The 11,681-nt window shown below is 50.8% G+C and overlaps 2 protein-coding genes across 2 annotated transcripts; both read right to left on the bottom strand.

Moving 5' to 3' along the window:
* Positions 1-505: 505 nt before the first annotated feature.
* On the bottom strand, positions 506-3,190 carry BBA_04585 (elongation factor-2 kinase EFK-1B isoform; the record flags this gene model as incomplete). Its single annotated transcript, XM_008599682.1, has 1 exon — positions 506-3,190. The coding sequence occupies one exon, from the start codon at positions 3,188-3,190 to the stop codon at positions 506-508; it is 2,685 nt and encodes an 894-aa protein (XP_008597904.1).
* Positions 3,191-6,771: 3,581 nt separating this feature from the next.
* BBA_04584 (intracellular protein transport protein (Sat1), putative) lies at positions 6,772-9,250 on the bottom strand (the record flags this gene model as incomplete). The annotated part of the gene is made up of 2 exons (XM_008599681.1): positions 6,772-8,633; positions 8,689-9,250. The coding sequence occupies 2 exons, from the start codon at positions 9,248-9,250 to the stop codon at positions 6,772-6,774; spliced, it is 2,424 nt and encodes an 807-aa protein (XP_008597903.1).
* Positions 9,251-11,681: the final 2,431 nt, after the last annotated feature.

Raw genomic sequence — 11,681 nt, 5'->3', positions numbered from 1 at the left:
ACAGCGTATATGCAGGCAGCGTGCCACCGCTCAGCCGCACAGTTGACCCCTAGAAAGATCAAAGCCGGCATCGTTTGACTCTTTGAGCCGTGCCAAGTCAATATTTATTATCACTTTTAGATACGGAGCACTGCTTTAGCCTTTCAGCTCATCGTACGCGCTGCTCAGGTCAATGTATGCGGCAGCCCGCCGGAAGGAAGAACTACTACTACTACCAGTAGTAACAGCATGCATGTCTCAATCTAGTAGAAAAAGTTACGTGTCTCTTTTCGACCTGAAATATATTGGACATCGGGCAAACTGTTGGGCAAAGCGGGGTGCAACAGCTTCACCGAGGTCGGCGGTGGTAAGAGTCCTGCCAAAGATGCTACTCCTGGAGACTGCCACATATCAGGCGGTAGGCTCATTCTTGAATGTATTGACATTATGGAAGCTGTTGGGCGATAACCATCAAACTTTGCCCAAAAAAATGAGTTCCAGCTCCGCGAATAGATCATGTGCGGGCTCACCAAACCCGTCCCGAAATTTCCTTGGTATCGCTACGTTTGGCCGTATCCCACAGTCCACTCCCAACAGTAGGTGTCACCGTTGTGTCCTTTTCCAGATGCTCTTCACAAACAGTCGGGCACTGCTCTCCCTGACTCTCGCAATAAAACATGGAAACCTCGAATTGGTGCTTTGGCCCTGGCGCCGCGCATGTGACATGTTTTCTATGCGCCTTGAGCTGTGGAAAACAACCATCGCACCAATTGCGGCCAGGATGGTCGGGAGACGTTTTTGCTGTAGCAAGACGAATGATTTTGCGGCAGAGCTTGTTCGAGCAGCAAACGGTCGGGTCCATCACCGGCCATGTCTCTCGAAAGGAAAGTTTCCGCGACATTATCATTTCCTTGTTGCTAAGGAGGCCGAGTTTGTGACAAGTTTCTTTGCAGACGTGCATGGCGAAGAAGAACTTGAAGCCGTCTTCCCCGATATTTGTCGGGCTCAGTTTGAAGCGTTCTGGATCGAGAGTTTGGATAGCCGGGTCGGTAAAGATGTTGCCTGAGCCCTGGAGGTCTGTGACGAGGAAATTGCCCCATGACCGCTCAAAGGTGAAATGCGAAAACGCTTGGGCAATCTCGTTTAACGGATTGTTATCATCATCTAGCACGTAACCGCTGTTGTTGTTGTACTTGATGTACTCGCCCTCGATGAATGGCTCTAGAGATAGGTTTTCCTCTGAAGCGCGAGTTTTGTCTTGCAAGCAGAGGGTTGTGACGAAATCAATCGGCTGAGAGGACTTGACAAGACCATTGAACTCGAGCGCAAACGATTTGCAGAGAGCTTGCATCCACATGTCCTCGATCATAGAAACGAGGGAACCTTCGGATGATTTGAACGATTTGAGGACAAATTTGCTGGTCGTGGAAACAGGCTGGGCATACCTCGCTATACGAACGGCTCCTTCATCGAATGGCTTGGAGCGTGCGGCGATGCTCAGCTTCACTAACCCAATTTTAATGTTGTCATCTTTGTCCATCATCGCGTTCAACGTATCAGCATTGTGGACTTGGAGGTCCAGACAAAAGCCCTCGGCGGAGATGGTTTGATCCAACCAACCGGGGGTGTTCCACCGTGGGGGAGCTTTTTCGAGAACAGTACTCATTCTGGGGCCGGAAACAGTGGCACTCTGGTCTTCAGCAATTGCGCTGAGATTTAGGCCTTTGGGGCCACGAGCACCACCGGAGGCGCGGCTGCTTCTACCTCTGCTGTGGCTGATGGCCAACGACAGACGATTTGCTGTGCGAGAAATGGAGCTGGTCACTGTGCTAACAACGAGATGGCGAATGGCTTCATACGTAGTGCCCAGCTGCATCTCCTCGAAAAGTGGTCCGGTGTCTGCAGATATCTTCTTTGCTCGTAACCTGGCCAAGATGAGCGAGTCGGCGATGGCGGTATGATAGGCATTGCTGTTGTGAAGCTTAACGCCTGCACTCGGGGACACTTTGGTGTAGACTTGACTGAATTTGAGAGACATGCGGTCGGTTGTTGAGTTGATGCGCAGGAAAGCGTAATTGACCTGGAGTTTGACCAGTCGCTCGAGCAAATTCTCATAGGTCAGACCGTGCGGCTCGCTGGCGGTTTGATAATAGTAGTCTTCGTTCTCGTCATAATCGTGCAAAGTGTGGCCGTGGGGAGGAGCGTCGCCAATGTGCACAAGACAGCGAGTCGCTTGCTTCCAAGATGCATTGATGGCCATTTTTATCCCACCAAGCACATCCTCTGGCTCATCATCTCCACCAGATGCGCTCAGAGTAGATAAAAAGTTGTGCACCTCGGTCACAGACGAGGTAAAGTCGAGAAACTCAATATTCGGGTAATCATTATGGTCCTTGTATCCAACTACCGCAATTCGCACCTCCGACTCGTGAAGAAACGCATCCTTGACCGCTTTGACAATGAGTCGAATCTGATCCTTTGCCGCTTCAATGTAATTACTCATGGAATAGGTTGTGTCAATCAGAAACAGCAGATCAGTCGAGCAGGATTCCTTGAACAAGTAAGGCTTCCTACGAGATGGTAATGCAGCGTTGGCATGGGCAACTTTCGACTTTATTTCCCTGAGTTTGCTGTCGGCCTCGGCAGCACAGATAGCGCCTCGGTCCCTGATCTTGCTTGGAGTGCTGGCGAGGGTCGATGGAGCTGGTATCTTGGCCGACGAGTTATAAGCGCTGCTATACGGGGGTGGCACGCTCCGTGAAGTAGAGGCAATTTCCCGGACAAGTGATGCTCGAAGAAGCTTGTCGGCGTTTGAAGCACCTGCCGCATTTGATTCTTTTGTTCGAGTGATGCTTACTAAGGATATTGGCGCAGGCGGCACCTTGGACATCGATTCAGAGGCGTTTGGCTTACGGGTGAGAGATTCGCGGAGAAGGTCGTCTGCAACTTTGCGAATGCTATCTTTCGAGAGGTTGTCATGCTTGGAAGAACTTGCCGTCGTGGAGTGTGGGGTACGAGTGATGCTATCTGGTGATGCAGAATATGCCTTGGAAGCTAACCCTCCTCCTACTTGTGTAGACGTGTCTGGCTTTCGCGTGAGCGATTGACGGAGAAGGTCGTCTGCGAGTTTGCTGATGTCATCCTTCGAGCCTTTTGTACCTACCACGCTGGCGCGGGTGTGCGAAGCAGGAGGATCCCCAGAAGGCTTCATTGTATCGATCTTGTCCTTGGCCGAAGGAATGTGTGATTGAGGAATGTCGTTACAACTCCATCTAAGGCCATACATCCCAAGCGTATATCAGGTAATATACCCATCGGAGCCTGGTTCGGCGCCTGCTCCAGATCTGGCACACCATCTGCCGTTGTTAAGCCACACTGAATCATGTAGGCGCCGCATTTGACAAGTCACACAGCCCGACGGCTGCCCGACGGCTGCCCGACGGCTGCCTGAAGACCTTCAGCCACAGATCCTTCCCGACGCCCCCGGCTTTATAGCCCCGTCATTCTAGTCAACTTGGCGGCTGGCTCTTAACAACTAGCCCTGGAGAGAAGTTCAAGTAAGATAGTAAAAGCTCTGGCCCTACCCTGTGACCTTGTGCGGTCACCTGTAAAGCCATTTCGAGTTTTCTTCAGTCTATCCAAACCGTCAGGTCTGCGGACAGTGGTATCATAGTAGACTACTGGTAGCTCTACCGGCCCTAACAAGAATCTCTCTAGTGAGTTTAATAAATAAGAACAAAAACAACCGATCGAGTCACATCATCTTTGGTAATTGCGTAACGAAGCGTCCGTATGAAAGGCAACTGGCCAAGTACCTTCTTGCCTCCCAACTTCCTCACCACACTGCTTTGTAGTCGCTTCCGCTATCCGAGACAAAACGGGAACACGGACAAGGATGAAGGAAGAGCTAAGACGATGGCAGAAAAAATTGCGACATACATTTGGTATTCTGGACAACTGCCGTTATTAGTTACATTGCCGATATCAATACCTACTCTATCGTCAGCTGTGGAAGATAATGTGTCAAACTCCCACATCTGACTCCCTGATTCAATGCATTGATTTATCACATTGATCTTGGCACGAGAGTGAAAGAACTTCATCTACAAGGGAGACGCCCGACCGTTTATGTCTGCATCTCAGAGGAACATAGTCGCGCATTCATAGGCCTGTGTGATGGTACCTGAAAGAAAGAAGAAAGCTGTTCAATCAATGCTTGTCGTGGTGACTAGCTGCGTCGAGACCGCATACTGGATATCAGACGAAAGTCTTACCCCATATTTAGGTATCTTTCTTGATGCTATCAACTAAGCCTTGTTCAAGATTGGGGTTAAAGGTAGAACGCAAAGGTATTTGCCTTCTGATCCTTGTTTCTACCTGGGCATATGGAGAGTGAACTGCCTAGGTGTAAAACCTAACAAAAGAACCTTCAGCTCGGGGCTTGGCTGCATAGTAGTCCGGCCCAAAGAAGGTCTACACACTGGCAATATAACTACCGGAGTGCAGTTAAAGGCTCAGCATGCGAACATGACTGTCAAGTTTGCCATACAAGCAGATCAACCCCGGCCAAGCCTCGCAAATTGGGCGAGCCTTTAAACGACGCGAGGGCCTTGAGTAGGGTACCATGCATACTAGTTTCAAAATTCTGACTTTCATACAATGCAACGTGGGCTTAGGTCATGTTGTAGCAGCAATGCATAGCTCTAGTTACTCTGAGAAGCTTCGGGCCAGGCGGCAAGGATATAAACCGTTGAATTTAGTGTTGACAGGGGTCCCTGCCGCCGAAGCTACCTGGTATCCCTCCCGCAATTTTGGTGGGAGGTTATTTTCGGATCAGTGAAATTTTGGAAATACTTGAATACCTAGTACTCTTGGACCCCAGTCCCGAAAATGCCACTGTCCCTTGGAGCTGCCCCTTCTTAGGTACTCTGCTCGATGTACATTGCGCCACAACGAGCGACTGGTGGGGATCTACATACGTCTTGCAAGCACAGATTTGGCTGGTAGGCTCGTTTCTTCGAGATACCCGTGAAGCCCCCCGCCCCCAACTCCTTGGTTGCCCAAAACTTGCTGTTTTCAAGTCGCTCGGCAGCCTATGCAGAATCCTCTACCGGTATGCTACTGCCTAGTATAGGCTGTCTTTTGGCAGCGTCGCCTCGTATCTGCATGCATGATACTGTACCAGGAATGTTTAAGAGCCCGAGCCTGTAATGTACTACCGGGCTCTTCAAAGTGGTTATATACTTTCGTGCGCCTAATAATAGTCAAATTATATTAACAACTTTATGACGCATGGCTCGCTACATAGGACATGCAGGACAGATTACCACTAGTTGTGTGATGATGCATGGCTTGCTTAATATGATATGTAATAAGATTGCTTCTTGTCTCAGTTTAGCCTAAGGCATACAGGCGATATGAGTGAGACAACATAGCCACTATGTTCTCACTTGTGGCTCATGAGTTTAGGTCAGCCTTTCAGTGATTTGCTCTACACTCAAACACTTGAGTCTCAGAAGTGCAGACAAGAGCTCGCGCAGATTCACGGAAAATCATGTTATTATTACGGTAGCATCGACTCCAGTTACGTGACTGGGTGAGGACTTGCCGTTTTCGCAGTTGTTGGTCCCCCATTTTTATCTTGATTCCCTCCGGAGGTTGACGCATATGTACGATGATTGCGGTCAAACGGCGCATACCCTGTAGTGTTCTTACACGGCTACGTAGCTCACAAGCAACCTTCCTCTTACATCTACACTGGTACCCACCTTTGTAGAGAGAATTCTCAGCCACGCGGACGTACGCACAGTAGAAAGCAGCACCTAGCGAAGCTTTCAGCGCTCTTGCGCAGCCGTAGGCAACGGTGATTGACCAATCGTTCACGCCCGCGACCAGCGCGAGGGGCCGCGGACGATTCCCGGACGGCTTCCAGACTGTTGACGACAATGTGCTGAATAGCAGTCTGGAGGATGTGACAAACGTTCCCTTCACAGGACAGACTGATCTGTTTGCGGATTGCGATTAGTACGGGATGTCTCTAGCAGAAGCGGGGGTTGAGCAATTGGTGGGATTGAGCCATCCAGCCTATTTCTCCAGGGGTGGAAAGCATTTAGTTGGTTTGTATCCGCCTAAATTATGAATTCAAAGATTTATAGAGATATTCAGCTCCTCATGGTACATCCTAACGAGTCGTTTCACCCTGCAACGTAACGAATGTAGGGGTAAGTGACCTACTCGGCCATGAAGGTGCTACTTGTTACCTATCGATGATTTCCGCCCAAAGTTTATGGTGTTTAGCACTTCTCCAACACTGGCATATATATAAACCTTAATGCAGATGTAGGATCTGGCAACACTTCTCAAAGAGTCTGCTAAAGACAATAAATTTATAAACTTGATTCATTAATTAGATATCAAGTATATATATATTACTAGTTTCAGTAATAGATATACTAGTATAGACGTAATACTACTATTATATTTAGTTAGAACTAGCTACTTATAGGTCTAATATTTAGATTTTTTATAAAAAATATATTAGAGGTAGTTTTTGTTTGTTTATATATATATATTTATAGTAGGTTTATTAGTGAATAGTATTATAATTCCTATAGGTGCTGATAAGCCTAGTTCCTAGCTGGGGTGGCCGGTTCCTGATATGGGTAGCTGAGTTACCTAGAATCGCTCGCTAGGGATAACAAATCAAGCAACTCTTTTTCAGCCCAATCATGTTTAATATCCAATGACCTCAACCAAGGCGAGGGTATAAGGCAACAGATACACCCACGCACATTATACAGAGAGTCCTCCCTCCAGAGACTCGTCGCGCTCTAGCCTCTCCAACCCTGTGCCGACCGCACCATACACCTTGAGCGGGACCGACACATCAAAGCTCTCACAGGCCAAATTTTCCACCGCCACCAGGACGAGGCCGCCCTTGTCATCTTGCGATATCTGCTCCAGCAGGGTGGAGCCAAACGCAGCAGACGGTGGCGCGCTCTCGCTCTCCTCGCCGCTCTTGGCGGGCACCACAAACTCGACCCGAATCTTCCACTCAAAGCTGACGCCGCTGGTGACGAACTCGGGTGTGGCGGATATGGGTATCGTAGGCGTAAACACGATGCGGCGCGAATACATGGTCGTCTCGGAGGAAGCCTCATAGACCTTGCGCGTGACTCGTTGGATGCTGGAGTCGGAGCGCACGGCCAGAGAGGGGTCAATCTTTTCTGACGTCTCTAGCGTGGCGTGGACGGCGTAGCAGGGTACCTCGGCCTTTGTAAAGTCAACGACCATGGTCACGACCTCGCCGAGCCTATAAGCGGGTCGAGGCAGCATGACTGCGCCGACCCTCTTGCCGTTTCTCGCAATTTCGAACCGGTTCTGGCTCTGTCCTTCGTTGGCCAAGTTACTCCTCATGATGGCAAGGTGAATGGCCTCTTTTGTCGAGGCCACGTCATCAAACATTGATGGGCGCCGTGACTCGAGGCCGTCTGTCGGCGAGAGCAAAGAATTCGACTTGTCGTCCTTTTGCTGAGCAACAAGCTCATCGACATATGCCAGAAAATCATTAATGTTCCCTTTCCTTTCAACATGTATGCGGCCTTTGCTAGCATGCTTGCGCTTTCCGATAGCCTTGACCAGCGCTTCGTCTTTCAATAAAATATATGGACTCATCAGATCGTGCCCAAGAATCTCGCCATAGCTATTGACACTGCCGAGCACCCTAAAGGGAATCTCGACGGAACGGACCTGCTGCTCTCGCGTTCCCCCAGCTCTTTGTGTTCCAATAACCAGACTGTACGAAATCTTGAGAGCCTTGCCCTTGTGCGACGGCGGCAGACCTCGGGGAAGGCGAAGAGTATATTCAAAAGAGCGGCTCTCGCCCGGCGCAAGCTGCATATTGACAAACAATATTGACTGGGGAGTGCTCAGTAGAGGGACTGCTTTCGAGTTGGCCGCGCCTCGCATCTCCTTCATTGTGCTTAGCTCGTTGCTGCCCAAAAGGTCGCCGAGCGAGCTGCTAATGGCTCCCCAGCCAAAACTGCGCAACAGACCGCTGTCTCTCCTATTTTGGTCGAGGCCAACGACACCGCTCCCTCGGCCACCGACAACGCCCTTTTTCTTGACTTCGTCGAACTGACCGAGGCTAATCAGAGAGCCGTCCAGCGAAAATGAACCTTGTACTTGGGCGTAGCCCATCATTATGGACTCCGGAATCTTATTTGACGAGGGAGGTAAGCCCGAGGTCCCTCGCAGTTGTGATAGTCGCGCAGCGCCCCTGGCTGCGGGGTACTCAGAGGCCAGTGTTTCGGAAGAATGGTTGCTCGCGGCATAAAATTCGCCGCTGCTGCGTGGCGTTGCGCTGGCCATGCTGTTACTCGATAGAATACGAGCAGCGGGGGTGAGAGGCTTGTCAGACTCTTTTGGTCGCAGGGCCAGGTGGCTGTTGTCAGTGGCAGCCTCCTCTTCTTCGGGATGTTCTGCTGGAGATCCGGCTGGGAAGTGAAAGTCGGGCATCAGGTTCGGTGACGTTCTAGGCGATCGTCGTCGTCCAATGCCGGGAGTCGAAGGCGCTGTGAAGGAGCGATTCTGCTGACCGTATCTGTCGGAAGGGTATGATGCAGTATGTAGGGGTGATGTCATGTTTCGGGACGCTGGGTGATCTTCGCTATTAGCATGCAGCAAGATGCAGAGTACAGGCAAACTCACTAAGTTGTAGTCCAGCGGCCGTATTTCCTTTAGACATTATTTGCAGGCTCGAGGCACGACTGTGGCCTCGATGCGGCATACTCGGCCGCCCTGAAGTCTCGCTTCGTTGAGTATGGTCATCCATGGTGCTCGCTGAACCAATTGACACTATGGATAAGGATCGTTTATGGGCGTGTCCGGGTCGGGATTCGGTAAAGGAGCCGCCACCAGAAGGCCACTGCACGGCCGCCGATCGAGGACTAGTCGTCGTTGACGGTATGCTTAGAGATAAAGCCGATCTTCTGTGGCCTCGCCCGTTGCTAGCAGGGGGCGGGGATGCGATGGTGTTGCTGCCTCTGCTGCTGCGGTTCCCTCCGAGGGGTGACGCCAGACTAGAGAGCAGCCGCTGACGGTCCGAATTGTTTCTTCTCTGAGGGGGGGCATGTGGATGCTGGTTTGCCCTGACATTGTCCGATTCCCGCGCGACATTCTTGAACGTTATGGTGCACTTGATGTCCTCGCCAGCAAAGACAGTTTGGTCTCGCCAGTGGACAAAGACACGGATATGACTGTCGGGAGCCATGATTGGCGAGCCTCGTCGTTGTGTGAAGGGGATGACGAATACGGGGTTACCCTGGAGAAAGGGGATGGTAGTTAGAGACGTGACGACGAAAAGATATGATACGGCATCGCTGAAGCGGCGATTCGCAACGTAGACAGGGCCAGGCAGCGTGGGTTCGATGTGAAGCGCGATAGATCTCAAAGGGGACGGCTGACGTAGCTGGCCAGTTATGGCGGAGCACCCCCCACCAGTCAGCCAAAGCAATCGTGCCTAAGTAGTGCTACCCTGGAACCGAGCCATCGAAGATGAAGTGTTGACACGGCTGGACTGGCAATGGGAAATGTATGCGTGCGAATTCGCGGGTATGTGTGCTTGGTGAGGCTCATATAAGAGTAATATTTGGCATGCTAACTGCCTCCGACTCCACGACTTTCGATGTGAAAACCTCTGGTGTGGAATTTGGCGCATATTGATTTCGGGACAACACGCCATAAAAATGAACGGTCTTATTGGGCATGTCATGGCAGCAAACTGTCAAGACTAGGAAACTCAAATCGTCATCAGTCGTATTAAGTCTGCATCCGAATAAGCAATAGTGGCATGCACATGCTGCTGTCTACACTGCAACCACTCGACGAGAGCGCGTGGGGACGCGGTCTGCTCCATGCTAGTTAGGTAACTTGCTAGGTGATAACTAGCAAGCCGTATTAGCCACAGAAAGGAGATGGGAAAATCACAGCAGGCAGAAATCGGACACATGCACGGGTCTAAAAGGTCATGGGCTAGCGATGCATGCAGGAAATTATTTGGAGCCCCCCTCTAGGTCAACGTGCAGAGAGGTTGACAGATACGACAAGATGCGGCCCGGCTGCGGAAGTGTGGCAACGCTGCAGCTGCAAGTCGTGTGCTCTTGGGCTACAAGCGACTAGTAATCTGATAGGGTGATAAGTTGAACTGGAGAGGACGAGGAAAAGAGATAGGGGAATCGGAATCATGGCGATCGCCGTGTTAGCATGCAAGGCTGACCGGACCGAAAAATAGGGGTCTGGCGGACAAGTGCGAGTCGCGTGGTGATATGCCTACTGTAACAAGTTGGGTAATCAGTAAATGCAACAAAAATGCAACAACTCAAGACTTGCGGGTTTGAAGACAGGAAAAATCTGTGCGTGCGTGGGGCTGAATCGAGACTATTGCCATCTGTCGGATGGGACTTCTCATATTTTTGGGCCTGAGACAGAGAAGGAAGCATGTGTGTGAGTTCTACACAATGCATAGAACAGGGGACTGGTCGCAAGGAAGCATCGATTGTCGATGTTGTTGTGCGGCAACTAGTTAGCGGCTTGGTCAGGAAACAGGATTTGCCCATGCCAACGCCGTCTGCCGCACTAGTCGCATCGTGGCGAGTGAAATTATAGTTACTTGGAGCTGCAAAGGTTGGCGGCAAGCAAGCTTTTGAGTGGAATAAGGTTAAAGGTTGAGACGAAAAGTGACTTGACGAATAGTTATAGGCGAGAAGACGCGGGGAAGTGGGCAAGGGAGGTATAGGGAAAGATTGACGACGTGTTCTTGGTCTTGTTTGCCGCCCAATTTCCGTTGCGAGATGCAGCGGGTGGCTTTTGTAATGCAGTCTTGGCTCTCGGTTGATGAGGTGATGAAGTCTCCAAGAGAGCCGGGCACCGCGTAATGGGTTCTAAAGTCCGATGGCGGCAAGAGCCAGCAGCGAGCGAACCATGTCGGCGTTAAGGCAGTGCATGTGAGGGGAAAGAGTTTTAAAGACGACTCATCGAGCATCGGAAAGAAGTCTGGCCAATGAGGCGATCTCAGCGATATTAGAAAGGACATTCCCTGTCATTTTGCGGACATTGAAAGCGTGACATGGTGCCGGCGTTGTTGGAACCGTCACACGAACGACTAGATGATCAACGAGTCGGAAACTGATGAGCGGTGTTTGCAGCATGGCAGCTTGCTCACCAAAAAGGCCCTTGATGGACTCCCGCGGGACGGGTATCCGTTTGCGCTCGATATATCAGAAGAAACGTAATCGAATAATGTGAGTGAATGGACAGAGATCGAGGCAAAGCTCTAGCCTTCGCCACGTACTATCAAGGTAATTCGGGATAAACGACATGATTAGAGCCGCCACACGCCCATCCAATTACCGGCGCCCATTTCTCTTCACCCTGATTGACTACCCTTGCGGAAACATGGAGGGCGTCCGGCGAGAGGGAGGGGCCTAAAGTTTTTTTGGCGGGCACTGCAGCGGGGTAGCTCTCAATTGTAAGGGTGCGGCCCAGCACCGGCTGCCTGGAATAACACAAGCTGGGGACTACCTACCTAGCCAAATAATGATTGTTGTTCAGAGGGGCCCGGAGTAAAGTTGTAGGGGGCCGTACGGAGTAATGAAGGATAGCTGGTGTGCTGCACAGCGCCTGTCAGTGCATGGACGCAGTGG

This window comes from Beauveria bassiana, assembly GCF_000280675.1.
Source record: "Beauveria bassiana ARSEF 2860 unplaced genomic scaffold BBA_S00010, whole genome shotgun sequence".
NCBI lineage: Eukaryota > Fungi > Ascomycota > Sordariomycetes > Hypocreales > Cordycipitaceae > Beauveria > Beauveria bassiana.
This window is presented reverse-complemented; position numbering and strand designations above follow the sequence as displayed.